The sequence below is a fragment of the Molothrus ater genome, chromosome 11, assembly GCF_012460135.2.
Source record: "Molothrus ater isolate BHLD 08-10-18 breed brown headed cowbird chromosome 11, BPBGC_Mater_1.1, whole genome shotgun sequence".
In the NCBI taxonomy this organism is placed as follows: Eukaryota; Metazoa; Chordata; class Aves; order Passeriformes; family Icteridae; genus Molothrus; species Molothrus ater.
In genome coordinates this window covers 9,669,981-9,686,058 of record NC_050488.2, presented here as the reverse complement: position 1 = coordinate 9,686,058, position 16,078 = coordinate 9,669,981, and the positions used below count along the sequence as shown (strand labels likewise).

The following is a 16,078-nucleotide window of genomic DNA, read 5'->3' as shown; positions in this document are numbered from 1 at the left end:
AAGGATGGTAAACCCCCTGGTGCCTGATTTATCTGTCTCAGGAAGACCAAGGGCTGAGTCAGCCTTTGCATCTTTTTTCCTCAGTTCTCACCAAAGTGCCAGACCACCTAATTTATTCCTACCCTCCATGCAGGTACCCCACAGAACTACTATCCAGGACTCGTGCTTCCTTCCAGATTCCAAGTCCTGCCTGCTCCACTGACACTGGTCCAGGGAGGCTGCAGTACTTCTTCCTGAGCTAAAGGGTGGGATGAGGCTGAAGGGCCCTCTGCACACACCCAGCAGCAAGCAGGCCTTGTGCAAAGAACAAATGCAGTGCATGGCATGAAATTCTTGCACATAAACATCCCCCAGAGTGTGTTACTGTCAGAGAGCTAACCCTGGAGTGTTTTAAGGATGATTTGTGTTAGTTAAAGGGAAGCTGCCCCAGCCATCTCCAATGAAGCAACACCCAGAGGCAGTGGGGATGTGTGGCCACCCCTTCTCCATCCCTCCCAAACCTCCCTGCTGTTAGAGGAGGGGAAGCAGATGAGGTTTGATGAACCCACCCAGTGCCCCCTGCAGCAGCCAGCCCCTCACTGTCAGAGGAGATAGTGTGCTGTTAGTATGCTCTGAGTATGCTGTTAGTATGCTGGGGCTGTGCAGCTCCTCTGCCATCTTCATTCACCTTAGAAATGTGAAGTTTGAATGGTTTATCTCTATTAATCACCAGCTCAAAAAGCTTTGTGCACTAAGGGCCGCAGATAATTAACTTCACTATACTGCTTGTCTTATCAGTATCAACCTCTTGTCCTCCTGTGAAACAGTTAAAACCATCAGCCCCTTTTTACTTTTCCATTTAACTCTAATGCTTTAACACTGATGTTCTAAATGGCCCTGCAATTCATACTTATTAGACAAACCTTTCTTTCTGCATCGCTTATATTTTTTGATAATTGGCCATGTATGTTTCTAAGGGGATCAACAGCTTTTCATGCCACTATACTAGTAATTAAAGATTTCTCACAGTCTTTCAGATTTTTCTTTACGTTCTTTTCTTTGATAAGTATAATTTGCTGTTTAACTGGGGAGGGAGTGGGGGGAGAAAACTGGTAATAGCAACAGGGTAACTGCATAGGAAAAGGTTTTGTTTAACAAAATTCTCTAATTTTAAAAAAATCTACACCGTTTCCTATTTTTGTCCCTTTTCTTGCTGAAACTACCATTCTTCCAGCACTGTAAAATGTTATAGTAGCCCAGTGAGAGGAAAGGGAGAGGCATGAGAGAGAAGCCCCACAGGACTCCCTAAGAGCACCATCCTGCATCTGCAGAGGATAAAGAGGATTTTAGACAACCTGTTGGACCTTTTCTCAGCTCCAGCCAGAGGTGAGTTCCACTGTGCCAACAGAGAGAAGATGCTGGGTCTGGAAGAGCCCCATTACTTCCATGGCCATTTCTGCTTCCCTAGACATTGCCTGGCTTGGGAGAGGTGTTTTGGAGCCTTGAGTTAGTGTTATGGGGGGAGGATGGGATGTGGAATACAGAAACTCTGCTGCTGTGACAGCCCATCTGGCTCTGTTTGCACAGGTGAGGCCATTTGAGCGCAGAGGTCCCAATGCCTTCAGTCTTCACTAAAGCTACTCTGAAAAATACTAGTCAATACCTCCCATTGTAATTCTTAAATTAATCCGCTCTTCCTATATATATGGGTTAAAATAGCATTAATGCTCTTGTGGGACATACCTAGAGCACACTTCTAAACCCCAGTTCCCAGAGGTGTGTGATGGAAGTCTCTTTAGCTTTCCTTCAAAACAAAACATTTATGCAGTTGAGCAGAGAAGGACGGAAGTGTGACTCCTGTGCCCTGAAATGATTATACAGAAAAAGTCATCCAACACTGTCTTTTCAGACTTCTGAGTTTTACAGCACCTCTTAGTGGGGGGAGGAGGTGGGAGCAAAGGAAGAGTGAAGAACTGATTCACATTTTTGACTGTTGGATATGGGCAACGTGTGGTGTTGTGCTCCTCCAGTCACTGTGCAGCGACCATTTCTTATCAGTGCTAGTGTTGAATTGCAAACCAAGTTCATGCAGAAGTCATTCACTTATTTTTTGAGTGAAGAATTCATACAACCTGTGATCTATTCTGGAATTATTCGCCAACAGGGAAGGAGGAAGAAAAAGGCTGGTGGTGCCTCTGCTGTGAATAATTCATCCCATCCTACCAGCGTGGGTGCAGAGTGACCCCTTTGCTTGGCCCCTCCTGGGGCTGGGGAGGAGGGCGGGATGCCTCCCATATCTCCGTTGGCTGCTGGGGTTAATAGGGGCACTCAACACACACAAGCACACTCTAGGCAGGGTCAGGGGGCAGCCAACACATTGTGACCTAAAATTTGACAGCTTTTACTCATTCCATGTTAGGTGACCCCACTTCTCTTTGGGCAACTGCCTTGCCCGGTGCCTGTGCCTGGGGTGCACAGTGCTGCAGGAGCCTGGCTGGTCTCCCCTGAGCACTGGGGACAACAATGTCCCCTTGCACAGATGCACTCTTTGGCCTTATATTCCATATCCTGAATTGCCACCCAGTATCACCATGGAAAATGAAAAGCAAGAGCAGCTGTTGAGTGACCAGCCCCTGTCTCTCTGCCATCTCAAGACGCTTGAAGATGCTCATTTCTAGATGATTTGTATTTTATCCCACCAGGTCCTGGTGCTGTGTTGCAGCACAACCACCCTTTCCAGCTCACCACAGGGTCCTGATTGCATCCAGGCTGCTGAAACACCAGAGATCTGACCCTGGACATGCCCACATGCCCATCCATCTCAGCCAGAGATTTATTTTTGGTAACTGCAGTGTGAATAGTGGTAAGATCTCTTCTTGTGCTCCAACCAACATCCCTGAGAATTCTCACTGATGCTTCAGCTTTCTCCCCTTCCCTTGAGACAAGGCTTTGAGGGCAAGTCTCTTATCTCTGCTTGTTTTGTTTTGGTATATTATGTGGCAGAGCATCTCGAGCTGTCTCTCCTCTTTCCTCTTTCCAGCTGTCTGTATCCTCCATCACTTTGTCACCCTCAGCTGCTTGTTGGTCTCTCTGTTTTCCTCCTTGTCCCTAGTTGGTCCATTTGTCATTTTCCCTCAGTAGTCCATGCTCCTTCCTCTCCCACTTCTTCTCTGCCTCTTGTTTCTCTCTTGTTTCTCTCTTTCATTTTTTCCCCCCTAGTGTCGGAACTTCTTTCTTTGATTCCCCCCCTCCACCTCCCACCCTTTATAGTGCTGTTATCTGTGATTTTGGCAAAGAGCACATTTATTGGGGAGGAATATCCCCATGGCAACACAGCAGATGGTGACTTTTGATTAACTTGGCTTTTTTTTTTCCCCCGACTGCCAAATCACAATCCGTCTTTGAAATTAAATCAGGCTGTGATAGCATCAGTTGTTCTGGAGAGGGGACGAGAGAGAAACAAGACTAAAGTATTACAGCAGGAGCCAGGATGTAATGCAAATTCATGTTTTTTAACCCCAGCAATAAAAACCCCTGTTCGTTGTGGGAACGGAAGGGACCACAAGAGAGGGAATAATAAAATAAAAAAATTAGATTAAGAAAATGTTATCACCCTACATGGTCTCCTCACTTTGACCACGCTGGAACGTGTGTCTCTAACACCAATGTCGCTCCCTGCCAAGTCACTTGATGCTGCTGGGCCTCATTCTGCAGCTGCTTTAACACCACTGAGGGTTTTCCTCATGCCTTGGGTAGTGGGAACAGGCCAGGTTCTTAAATGAGCAGTTCAAGCAACTATTTATTTACAGGAGTGCAGTGTCCAAAGTGGGAAGGAAAGAATTTGCAAGCAGCAGGAGGAAGGCAAGAAAGCAGCAGCTTTCTTGAGGTGAGGTGAGAGGAATTCAGGGTAAAGTGAGGAAGTGGAGGAGCTGGAAAGGTTGGATGGTGTCACTGAGCCAAGATGCTGAGTGATCTAGGGCATGGGAAAGTGAGGAGCTATCTGCAGTGGCACCAGGGAGGTCTGAGCCTGGGGAAGGAAGGGCGCAAAGTTTGCCAGCCACGAAGAGAGAGTTACAGGGCATAGCCCCATGGAAGATGGGAAAGCAGATACTGAAGTCAAACAGTAAAGAACTTTCTTGAATGCTTGAGAAGTGGGTGGTATTCAAGTCCCATGAGCTCCTTTGCCTAGTGCTTTTTGGAGGGTGACCAAAGGTGAATGCAATTGAGTGCTAATTGTAGCCAAAGATAAAGGAGGGCTTGAAAATGAAAGCTGGAGGAGATGACAAATGACCCAATTCGTGGGTCAGTTCAATTTCATGGGAACTTAAGTGTTGTCTCAGGCTGGAAGGCTGCTGGACACTATCTCCAATTACTAATGTTCCCCATACAGGAGGATACAAAGTGTTTGTCTGGTCTCAGCACTGACTCCTGTGGATGCAGTGAGTTTAGCAGTTATGGCTTAAGGCAAATGGTCGCATTTTGTCTTGGTGAGGTTCAGATGAGATAATGGAGTTTTAACATAAAATCACAGAATACACTGAGTTGGAAGGGCCCACCAGGCTTATCAAGTCCAATTCCTGACTCTGCACAGGGCACCCCAACCATCACACCACATGCTTGAAAGCAAAGTCAGAAACAAAGAGCCTCAAGGGTTAAAAACCCTTCCTCTCTGTGGTTGTATCATGGTATTTTCTGGTACTGTGGAGAGCAAGCACACATGAGGGCTTGGCACTCATTGTGTCAGCCTTGAGACACTCATGTTCTGTCACTGGGCTCTCTTCTGCCTTCACAAGGAGGCTCTAGCTTTTCATAACACAGCCTGATAAAAATGTTTTTCCTGTAGGAACTGCTCTTAATGTAGGATTCAAACCTGTACCCTTCCACAAAAACTTTAAAGATATAAGCTTGTCCTGTCCTTTACATTAAAAGAAATAACAGAGAAGCTCCCACTACACTTTCTGAGAAGCAGTTCGTATTTTCTTACCCACTAGGAGCTCTGGGCCACCGCCATGTCTCTCCCACTGCTTATTTTTAGTCAAACTGGTACTTGTTCATGCTCTGCTGCAGGGGACTCTGGGGGTTCTTAAGTTCTTCCAGGATAAGCTTTGTCCAATAGATAAAATTTTGCTGCAGATGTTGTTTCTTCTGTTCGAGATCTCAGTTCAGGAGTGTTTTGTGTATGCCATGTGTTAGATCTGATGTTATTTGAGGAGAAGATAAGATTTAGGTGCAGGAGATGAATCAGGTAGGGATGCCACTGCAGCTTAATTGGCAAGAGATATTGCAGGACCTGAATCTTTCCTGCGAGGCACAGGCACAAGGGAGAGCTCCAGCCTGCAGGGGTTCATGTGTTGGTGGGAAGCATCAGAGGAGGGTTTTGTGAGCACAGTGGGGTCTAAACCGCTGTTTAAATCTCAGTTTGATAGACAGGGGTATCTAACCCATGCCTCATTCTGTTTAGATGGCAATCCTAGTTCAGACAAGAATTTGTAGCTGCTGGGTGCCGTTTCTCCCCATTTTGGTCAGATTGTCATTTGGTTTCATGTCCTAGGCACCTTGCCAGTGTCTGTCTTTCCCCAGATCCCCTTTCCCTCACTGTTCATGAATGTCCTGTAACCATGCTCTTCCCTCGTGTGCAGCCCCCAGGGTGGCTGCCATGCAGGGTGCAGAGCCACACGCCGCGCGCTGTGCGCTTGCTCTGCCCCCTGGCGCTGCGGTGCCCCGGGGTCTGGTACCCTTCAGCGGGGTGTGGGAGCTGCTGATGGACAGGAGCCAGGCCTGCCCTGCTCAGCTCTCCCCTTGGCTCAGCACACACCCCCCGAGGGTCCCTGCAGGGCTGTGATCCAGCCCTGAGCCCTTGCACAAAGCAGAGCAGAGCTGGGCCGAGAGCTCCCTCCTCTCGGGTTTGACACCACGGCGCTGTGCAGCGGTGCCATGACACCAGCGCTCAAAATAGCATCAGGACAATTTGATTTCCTGCAGATCTCAGGATGGGGTCATAAAAACGGAGACTGTTCTGGAGAAATGGGATAGGGTGGAAATGTTTGTAGTGACATCACTGCCACTTCCATGCCAATGGCCTCCTACTGCTGCGAACATGTGATTGTGATTTTGCTGCACGCTCCATCAGAGAAGTGCCAGACTGGCCGGGGAGGGAGAGAGAGGGAGAGAGGAGAAGGGGCGGAAATATTCTGTTCTTGTATCTCAATTCAAATATCTGACAACAGCCTTGCAGCCCGGGGTGCTGAGTGATCAGGAGTGGGACTGTGGAGCTGAGACTGTTCCCAGATCAGCAAAGCTCAGGACATTGCAGCAGCCTAACTGGGGGCTGAATAAGGACCTTACTTTTATGGTGGAGGGTCTGGGTCTGCATTGGTGTGGTTCAGTGGAGATTAGGGTGGTCTTGTGCTCACCCATTCTCACTGGTCCCATTTGCTTCTAATGTTACTTTTCTTGGCACGAAAAACCTACAGGCCTGAAATATGGCTACAACTCAGCAACTGCAGAGCTGTTGTAGCCATATTTTAGGCCATTATAGGGAAGAACAGATCTCAGTGTTGGAGCTTCACCCATGAAGCGGAGAACAGCAGGGAGGGATTTAAGTAGCTGGGGATACAGGAGGAGAGAAGGGAGAAAAGAGAGGGAAGAAACAGAACTCGTCACCAAAACTAAAACTCAGTTGTGTCTGAGGACATTGCAGGAGGAAATCTCATGTCAGTAACTCTACCAACAGCACTGAAAGCTGCAAAGCCCGTCTTGGTAGCAAGGTTCTGTCCTCCCCAAGAAACAGCCAGTGGAGATCAGCCCTGGATGTGTCCAGCACATTTAACCTTGGGGGGCTGCAGAGGGGAGCAGTATCTGCAGGGGCACAGGCGAGCAAAGGGATCCAGCTAATGCACCCATCTATCAGATTAAGCTGTCAAAACCCAAACCACTTCCATCACTGTCCAAGGAGAGACTCTCACTCTGCTTAATGGGATGTCTGTCCTGTTGTTGTCACTCCAGGGAGAGGGGCCACTGCCACCACAGTGTGCAGCCGGCTGTGAGTTTAAAATCCTATTAAACAGGGACTAACAGTTGCAACAGAAAAAGCAGGTATCCCCTAGTGGGGATTTAAAGATGTTTAGACATAATTTGATTTTCCAAGCAGATGTCATTATTGTTAAACAGTTGCCCACTTGATATGTTCAAGTTGTTGGCTGTAATTGCTAAAATTAGCAGGTCTGCATAGAGCAAAGGTCAGTCGGTTAATATCGTGATTTAGTATTTTATGAAGTAATTCCAAATGCTTTTATGTATGTTTTTGTTTTTGCAGCCTAAGCCCACATTAAAGTAGTTGTGGGCCCTGCTAATAAAATAATGACTCAGCCTCTCAGTGCAGGCTGCTGGCCACACTCAAGGATGGAGCTCGAGCCACCCTCGCTCCCTGCTCTGCCCCAGGCAGCCGGGGCCACACACTGGGGTCTGGAGCTGCACTCAGAAGGGAGGCCTCCAGCTGCCCCCAAGTGTGACATCTTCAGGCAGAGCTGGTGCTGGAAATGAGCCCGTCAAGTCCAGCAGTGACTGGAAGGATGATGGGCTGGTTTCCATCAGCAGCTCAGCACAAGGCAGTGCAGCTGGTACCCCTGGTCCTCATAGGGGGTTTGACTGCATGTGCAAGTGTGTGCAAGCACCTTCAGCCAGGAACACACCTGAAAGACTCCCCACTGACCAGGCAAGGTCCCAAAATACAGGTTTTTGGAGGAGAGAGGCATTTTTGGAAGAGGAACAGAGAACTGGAATTGGGCAAGGCAAAGACTCACAAATTTGTGCTGTGGCAAGTTGGACATCTGGTGCTGCCTCCTCTGGTGCTATGGCTGCTAAATGGCATGAGAAAAAGTTTTTAAAAACCCCTTGAAGGTGTTGGTGTTTTGTTGGCAGGCTCAGTGTTAGTCTGATCCAATGTCCTGGAACAGAAAAGAGTTTGCTTCCAAGGCAAGGTGTGTTGGGGTTCACTTAGAGAACTTACAGAATGGGTTGTGTCTCTGTTACTTACTGTAACACAACCCATTCCAGGGGTGCTTTGGGCACACCTGGCAGATTTCTTGCTATTGCAGGAATGCAGGACTTTGCTAATGCAGATTGACCTGCTCTCTTACCACCAGACCTTGATGATCTTGGTTTGGTTTGTTTTGTTTTTTTTAATCTCAGATATTTAGCTCACAGAAAGTGCTGTGAGGTGCTCTATAGTCTGCAGTGCACAGGAAGAAATGGAAGAGGATCTGCAGGTCGTCCTGGACTCAACACTTTCTGGGTGAGCTGGTCCCTTCCCAGTCTGTGTTCCCTTATTCCTTTTAGCAGGTTTGGGTATGTGCAGCTGCCAGAGCAGCCCCAGGTGATCCCTGCTACTGCCAGCAGCAATAGACACACTCTGACCCAGGGATGGAAAAAGGAAGAACTTGCTCTTAGGTGCTGCTTTAGATACCAGCACAGGAGAGGGAACTACTGACCCAAGGCAAGAAATGTGTAAGATATATATATATACTCTTGCATACCTTTGTCTCAGATTAGGAAATATTGATGTGCATAAATAAATATCCCATTAGAGACAAGACTGAAGCAAAGTTTTAGCCCTAGGAAGCTGAAAAGGTTGAGGAGCTGGGAATTCAACTCTGGTCCAGATTTCCAAACATGTTATTTGGATCAAAGACCATTTCAGTTTCCAACACAAAACATGCTGTTTGATTTTTGTTGTTGTTGTTGTTGTTGTTGATTTTCTTTTGTTTGTTTGTTTTGGGGTTTTTTTACCTTGGACTTCCTCTGAGGCAGCATAAGATAAACTCAAGAAGCCATCTCTCATTAATATGATGTCCACAGGAGAAGTATTGGTAGAAATACTGACTCGTGTTTGCTCCAGCCAAAATAATCTTTCTGTATCATGCCCCTTAAATATTTGCAGTTCTCAGAGTCCCAATGCCTGCAGGACTGTTGATGGCTTCCAAACTGTGGAGGAGCAGCAGACAGTTTTCCCTGCTCCCATTGCCACTGGCCTCCCTCCATGCACCCAGCATGCAGTTAAGCTTCCACTTGCTACCCAGTGCTGTCTTTTTCTCACTGGGAGAGGGGCTTAACAGCCCTTAACATTATAAATACAGTTTTTGTCTGTTTTTCCATGCTGAACATGGCATCAATTGCTAAGGATGGTGATTTAAGCTACATTTGTATTTACAAGAGAAAAAGTCTTGAATAAGGGGTGGCAGCATTCTGGCTAATTTAACTTATTCATTAATGCTCAGAGTTCTTTACTAGCAACACTACCTCACAGTCTCCTTCAAAGCACAGGAGTCTGTTATTCCCATTTTACAGCAGAGGAAACAGATGCAAAGACCTGCCCAAACACAGGCAGCAATTGCAATCTGGATTAAAGTGAAAATGTCCCTGAAAACTAGTTCCAGTCTCCAGGGAGACATCACCGGGCAGGGAAAGCTGGGAAACTCAAGGGGATGTAGCGTGGGACCAAAAACAAGAGGTGTGTAAGATTTTAAATGCTTAAGGTGACCTGGCCAAGCAAGAAACAAGGCTCAGCAGCTCATGTCAGCCCAGGGGAGGGTGGAAAAATGGGGAGTGCATTCTGTAGCTCAGTGGAGGACAAGAACAGCATGCTGGCAGGCTGTGCAAGAAATGCATTGTGAACTGGCTCTTGCAGCTGTGAGCAAGACAATAAGGATGGTAAAGCATCATCTAAGTCTTCACATCCAGCTTTGCACAAAGACGGAGCTAAACTCAGCCCCCTGGAATCTGTTGGCTCATGGTTTGAATTTAGCTCTTTGTGTTTGAATGACTCCAGGCAGAGAGAGAATATAGATTGTCCCAGTCCAAGAGCCAAATTCACCTTTTCCCTGCTCAGTTTCAGCCCCTAACTATGCAGTACTTCCATCAGGGTCTCTGGTCATCACTTGCTGGGCATTCTCAAGAAAGCCCCAATTTTCTTTTACAGTTGGAGGAATGATGTTTTCTTCCTTCCTCTGTTTTTTTTTTTTTTTTTGTTTTCTGACAGTCTCTCTCCTCTAGGCTCTCCATGTCCCACTGACCCCTGCCAACCTTCTTGCCCATGTATAAAAACCTTTTTTTCAATGGATATACATCTTCTCATACACCAAAAGTAGGAAGGATATTTTTCACTTAGGGTTGTATATGAGAGTCACACAAGGCTTTATTCATCCAGCTGGTAAACTTTAACACTAGCATCTCAAGGAGTGGGAAGGGAACCTACAGCTTGTTATAGGGCTCTCTTATGTGTCCACAAACCAGCTTGTCTCCTATTGTTGTATTAATCAACTTGGTCTCTTTGGCAAACCAGCAAGGTTGCTTTCATATGTACCTGTGATACATATTTACTGAATAATCACTATCTAGCACCTCATTCAGGCTTTGTGGACTCACACTCTTTAGTTTAGCATAACTGTATCTTTACCTGTGAAATATTTTTTTCCCAACCATTGAGAAGTCTGCATCGGTTGTGTCAAGGGCATTTATTGATACTCTTGTAGTAAATCCCATCAGCTGATCTATGAGAGCATGTCCCACAGCTTGCAGTCAATGCTTGCAGTGACATTAAGAATTCAGGTAGTCTTTCCCATTGATTATTAGAGACTTCAGCTGGCCATCCTCTTCCACTTCCTTTGTCTCCTGCCCATCCTCAAAGATTTTCCGGGTGGTGATAGTCTTGCCATTGATCACTTCAGTAGTGGTTATCACTGTTCTGAGACCATACGGCCCGGTTGTGTTTTCAGCAAAGAAGGAGGTGGGGTGCCCGCTGGAACAGAATGAATTCCGTTGCACAAACGGCTCTCTGGGCCTTCCTCCTCTTCCACTGCTGCTCTGCCAGTTCTCACCATTGAATCCAATGTCAAAAGGGTTCAAGAAAATACATGTAAATGGATACGTGTCTTCAAAGAACTGGTCTTGATGGGGGAATCCATGATGAGAATCAAAGCTGTTATAACACGCCGAAGCTCGCTCTCTGCTGGCTCTGCTCTCCTCAATAGATTTGTCATAGAATAATCGCTTCTGAGGGTCGGACAAAGTCTCATATGCTTCAACAATTTCTTTGAATTTCTTCTCAGCTTCCTCCTTGTTTTTGGGATTCTTATCAGGATGCCATTTTAGTGCCAGTTTGTGGTAGGATTTCTTAATAGCATCCTGTGAGGCATTTTTTTGCAGTCCAAGGACCCTGTAGTAATCTACCATCTCAGAGGACACCTGGGGTTGTTTGGAAGATGCCTGGTTTTCTCTCTCCTACCAAGGATGATCAGCATGCAGAGGGTAGAGAGATCTTCAGCTGACCCCATGAGCTGCTCTGCCCTGCTGTAGTGAAAGGGTACCAAGAGCTGCTTGACCACAGACATTCTTTTCAAACCTGTTGCTCACAAACCGTGAGATTGTGACCTCAGAGAGGGTTCAGCCAGTCCTGGCTCTGTTGTCCTGACCACATTCCAGGGTGAGTTGGTTGTCACTGGCCTTCTGTTTGTAAATGTAGATCATGCACAGATGTTGTAGCTGCTGGATGTAACTGATACAGCTGTGATGTAGGACTGCCACAGAATCATAAAATGGTTTGGGTGGAAAGTGACCCTTTTTAAAGGACCTCTAATCCCTGTCCCCTGCCATGGCCAGGGACTACTTCCACTAGAATTGGTTGCTTAATGCCCCAACCAAACTGGTCTTGAAGACTTCCAGGGGTGGGGCATCCACAGCTTCCCTGGGCAATGTCTTTCAGTGTTTTACCACCCTTGTGACTTTGTCAGATTACTTTTTGCCTGAATCCACCCTGCAGTGAGATTCTCAGATACTCACTTTGGGTTCGTGTGCAATCCAGGGAAGTGTAGTGTGGTCAGGTCAAATTATCTATGGGACATAATTCCCTATGGCAGCAGTTATAGGGAAGCTGCAGTTTGGCTACCCATAGTTCAGAAAGAGTGTGGACAAATCAGAGAAAGCCCAGGGAAAGACCATAGAATGTGACTAAGGGACTGGAAAATACACTCTGGAGTGAGAGACTTGGGGAAAGAGGAAGTTCAATGCCAGCTACATCATAGTCAGCAAGAACCTGCATGGGAACAGAAATTCAGTGGCACAGGGATCTTCAGGCTCCCAGAAAAAGCAGTTGGAAGGAATCATTAGCCAAATATAAATTCAAAATACATTGCACATCCTTTTTTAACAAGGTAGCGAATCACTGGAACTTCCCCATGTGGCCATTTTTAAACCCTGAATGGGAGTTTTTCCCTAAAATTTTCCTAAAATTAGATGGATATCATAATCTTTTCTGAAATTATAGACAAGCCTAACCCTTTCAGAAGAGCCTCATTTTCATGTTGGTAGTAAATTAAATTCCCAGAATTACCAACCTTAGCCTCTTTTCTGTGTGACTTTTTGGATACCTGTCCCAAGGTGTGTATGCATGTACAACAGGGATGGCCCAGGAACTTGACACAGGCAATCAAATCTAGGGTTATCCTGCATCTGTTTCTATTCCTTGGGTTTGCCATTCTGGTGGGAAATACAATATCCTCAGAGGGAAACATTGCATGAAGAAGATCTCCAAGGAAGTGCCAACAATGAGAATTCATCTGTCTGTAACACAGTGTCATAAACACCTACTAATAGCAGCATATGTTGCAGATCACTGCCCTCTTTTCCATTATCCCACACTTTGGGAAGAAGTCAAGAGCCAGCCAGACCAAAGAGCATGTGCACAGCGTATGAGCTGGCTGCTGTCCTGACACACAGCCGGGGTGGGGGGCTCTGAAAGCAAGGGGCAGTCATGTCAGCCTGGAGACAGCAATGTCACAGAAGGAGGAAGGCAATTGAGCTGACACATGCTGGGAGAGGTATTTGTACTGCTGGTGTTCTTACTGGTCAGTGATGGGGCAGTAGCATGGAGGTGCTTGCCAGACTTGGGCAGTAAAGGCTGCTGCAGGGCAGTGAAGGTCTGGGGGCTGGAGCTGAAGGAAGTGCAAAGGAGCAAATGAGCTCATGGTCCTGTGGGCTCACCTCACTGGACAGATCTCAGCTTCTGCCTCCTTTGGTACAGAAGTCTTCTTAATTACAGGGCAGCTGTGCCACATGAATTATTTTTCTGCTGGATGTTGTTTGTTCTGTAGAAATGGCAAAAGTAACCTTGGTCCAACAGCAAGCTCCTGCAGCCTATTTGAGCTCAGAGGGCTCTTTGCATTCCCAAAACACCCTGAAGTGGTCTTCTACACTGAGAGAGAGCTAAGACTTGATCACTTACTCAGACTGTAGTATTGTGCTTGAAATCTTCACGAAAGGGACTAGGTTTTTAAGGACTGTCCATTGGACTTGAGGGTGACGCAAGCTTACCACCCACAAGTCCCCAGCAGCTCCTAGCCACTGCCAGCATCCTTTTGCAGATGCTTGCAGAAATTTCAAGAAGGATTGCTGTTCCTACTCTCTATTAACCAGAAGGGAAAATGGGACATCAGAAAAGTCTGTTGGAGAGGGTCCCAGGGCTGTTATCGACTTTGGGGAGTGGGGCTGGGCACGGAAGGGAGGTGGCTGCCTTTTGCTGTGTCTTTGCAAAGCGTCTCTTCCCCTGCTTGCTTTTGATGCTGTGAGCCCATCTCAGACTGGCTGGCGCACTGGGTTATCTGTCTTGGATTTAGTGCATCCTACCCAGCTGAAAAGTAGGGAGTGTTTTTCTCCTGTCATCCCCAAACGGAGGATGATCACTGCCTGTCTGTCTGCTGCCTGCAGCAGGCGTCAGTGATTAGCAGCCATTCAAGACAGGCCACTGCTGTGAGCCAAAAGGGTTTGCAAGGAAAAAAGAGAGGGTCAAGGAGAGGCAGGGAGAAAGGGAAATGAGACATGCACACATCAAGTAACTAGACCCAAACTGGCCTGGCAGCCCCATCCCTAGAAACCAAGGCTTTGAAATGAGAAATGTTTTTCGTATCTTAAATCTCAAGTACAAACAATAAAAGCCCGCCCAGACTTGTTCTTTGAAGAGAAAGTACGAGTGACCTGAACAGTGGTTATCAGCAGCGTCATTAAGATAAACCCTTAACATGATTTAAAGCATCCGAAACTGAAGGCAGCACTTTCAGATACTAACAAAATGGTCTGACATTGGGGATGAAAATCAATAGTAATCTGATGTCACTAAAAATACTCAAAAGTGTCCCATGGCTGATGGAGGTGAGATTAGTGTAAATATTTGTATTCTAATCAGTGGCACGCGAGGGCTGGAGGCAGCCTTTCTGTCTATTTAATTAATGGAGTGGCTTTTTAAAAGGATCCTAATCATATGTGATTGTATCTGCTTATCAACATTTTTGCTAATTAGATGATATGGAGGCAGTCACTCTGCTAATTCCCTCATCCAAACAGCATATCCTGCACAGATAAAGTACAGTCTCTTTTTAATAAGAAACAATCATGAGACAGACTAACCTTAATGGTGCTTATTATCCGAGGATCTTTGGGATTTTCTTTTCTACCCGCCCCCTCCTTCCTTTTCCTTCATTCTTCAGTATGCCAGATGGATGTGGATGTCCCCCTCAGTTCCCCACTCCAGGCTCTGCCATGTCCAGCCTTCTCTTCCCTCCCAGCCAGACACTGGGTCTGTAAGGGCAGAGATTGTCAGCCAGGTCAGGATGGGGAGCAAAACAGAAGGCACCATGTAGCAAAATGTCCCAAACTTTTTGTCACCCAGATGACAGGTGATCCCACCCATGCAGCCCCAATCCCTGATCTTGCTCTTGGCACCCCAGTGAGCTCTGGTCCAGAAAGGATTGAGTGCCTCCAAGTTGTGAAAAAAAAACTTTCTATTATTTTGATTAGATTAATATTAGGAAAAGTTTCTTCAATGAAAGGACTGTCAAGAACTGGATCAGACTGCCCATCAACCAGCAGTGGTTGAGTCACCCACCCTTGAAGTATTTAAAAGCCATCTGGTTGTGGTGGGTGAGTGGTGGGATTGGCAGCACTGGGTTAACAGTTAGACTTGGTGATTTTAAAGGTCTTTTCCAACCTAAAGAATAATTATTATTGTTGTCATCATGGTCTTTTCTGTTTTAAAAGGATCGGAGGGCAGAGGAGGTCTACACAAGTGATTTCTCGTCAGCCCTGTTGATTCTGTGACAAGGCTGGGGTCCTTTTATCTAAACCAACACAAGTCAGAGACATTTGTTCCAAGTCCTTTGACTATCCAAACAAACATGAGTCGAGCTTTGCTCCACCAGTCAAGCTGTCATCAGATGCCTCCCTGCAGGTCAGCCCTGTTGGGGGTGATGCTGTGCTCGGCCTTGGAGTGACATTCCTGGGGATGATGGTCAGGGATGGGCACACTGGGCCATCATCCTCCCACTGAGGCAGAACAGAGGAACCTGCCTGACTTCAGAACAAGACTGAAAAATAAATAGAAAATTTGCCCTGAAGATGTCTCCTCACCTCTCAAAATACAAACGCAACACCTAGGGAAGGAGAACCCATCCTGAATGTCTGTACCTTCCATCCCAAGAGCATCTGAGTGGAGCACTGGAGAAGGGGAGGTGCCTGGCACTTATTTTCAGGACGTCTGGAGTTTGCCTGCTGTGCCTGGAGTTTTTGCAGCTGTGATTGTTGAACAGAAAAGGCTTAAACTACACGAGTTCCCCACTCTGTACAAGAGGGAGCATCAGCATGTTCTGTGCATTGATCCCATGCAATGGGCTCAGCACGGAGGTTGGGTGTGGGATGGGAGATGGGTGACTCTGGGGAGTGCTGACTGGAAGAGACCCCCAGAGGCTGGGACGCAGAGCTGGCTCTGTTTCCAGCTTTTCTGGGACTCAGGTTGGGGCTTAAGACTAAACCAAGGTTCAGGCAAGAAGACAACCATCTCTTCTGAGTGGTAGTGGGGAAGGGCAGGAACCTCAAAAAAATGTAATTTTTTGAGATATGAAGACAAAGAGGCCTGGTCCCAGTCTTTGGCCTGGTCCCAAAGAGTCAAGAATGAGCCTGATATGTTTTATATGTTAGATTGTGCCCCATATACAGGGCTGGACCTTGCTTCAGTCCTGGAAAGCCCAAATGCTATGGTAACTGATGACCATGGACT

General features: G+C 46.7%; 1 protein-coding gene across 1 annotated transcript; it reads right to left on the bottom strand.

Moving 5' to 3' along the window:
• Window positions 1-10,572: 10,572 nt before the first annotated feature.
• On the bottom strand, window positions 10,573-11,208 carry DNAJB8 (DnaJ heat shock protein family (Hsp40) member B8). Its single transcript, XM_036391290.2, has one exon. It carries the CDS (start codon window positions 11,206-11,208, stop codon window positions 10,573-10,575), a length of 636 nt encoding a protein of 211 aa, XP_036247183.1.
• Window positions 11,209-16,078: the final 4,870 nt, after the last annotated feature.

Bases quoted from the DNA above. Each gene is read 5' to 3' on its own strand.
- DNAJB8 (XM_036391290.2), bottom strand. From the start codon at position 11,208: ATGGTAGATTACTACAGGGTCCTTGGACTGCAAAAAAATGCCTCACAG.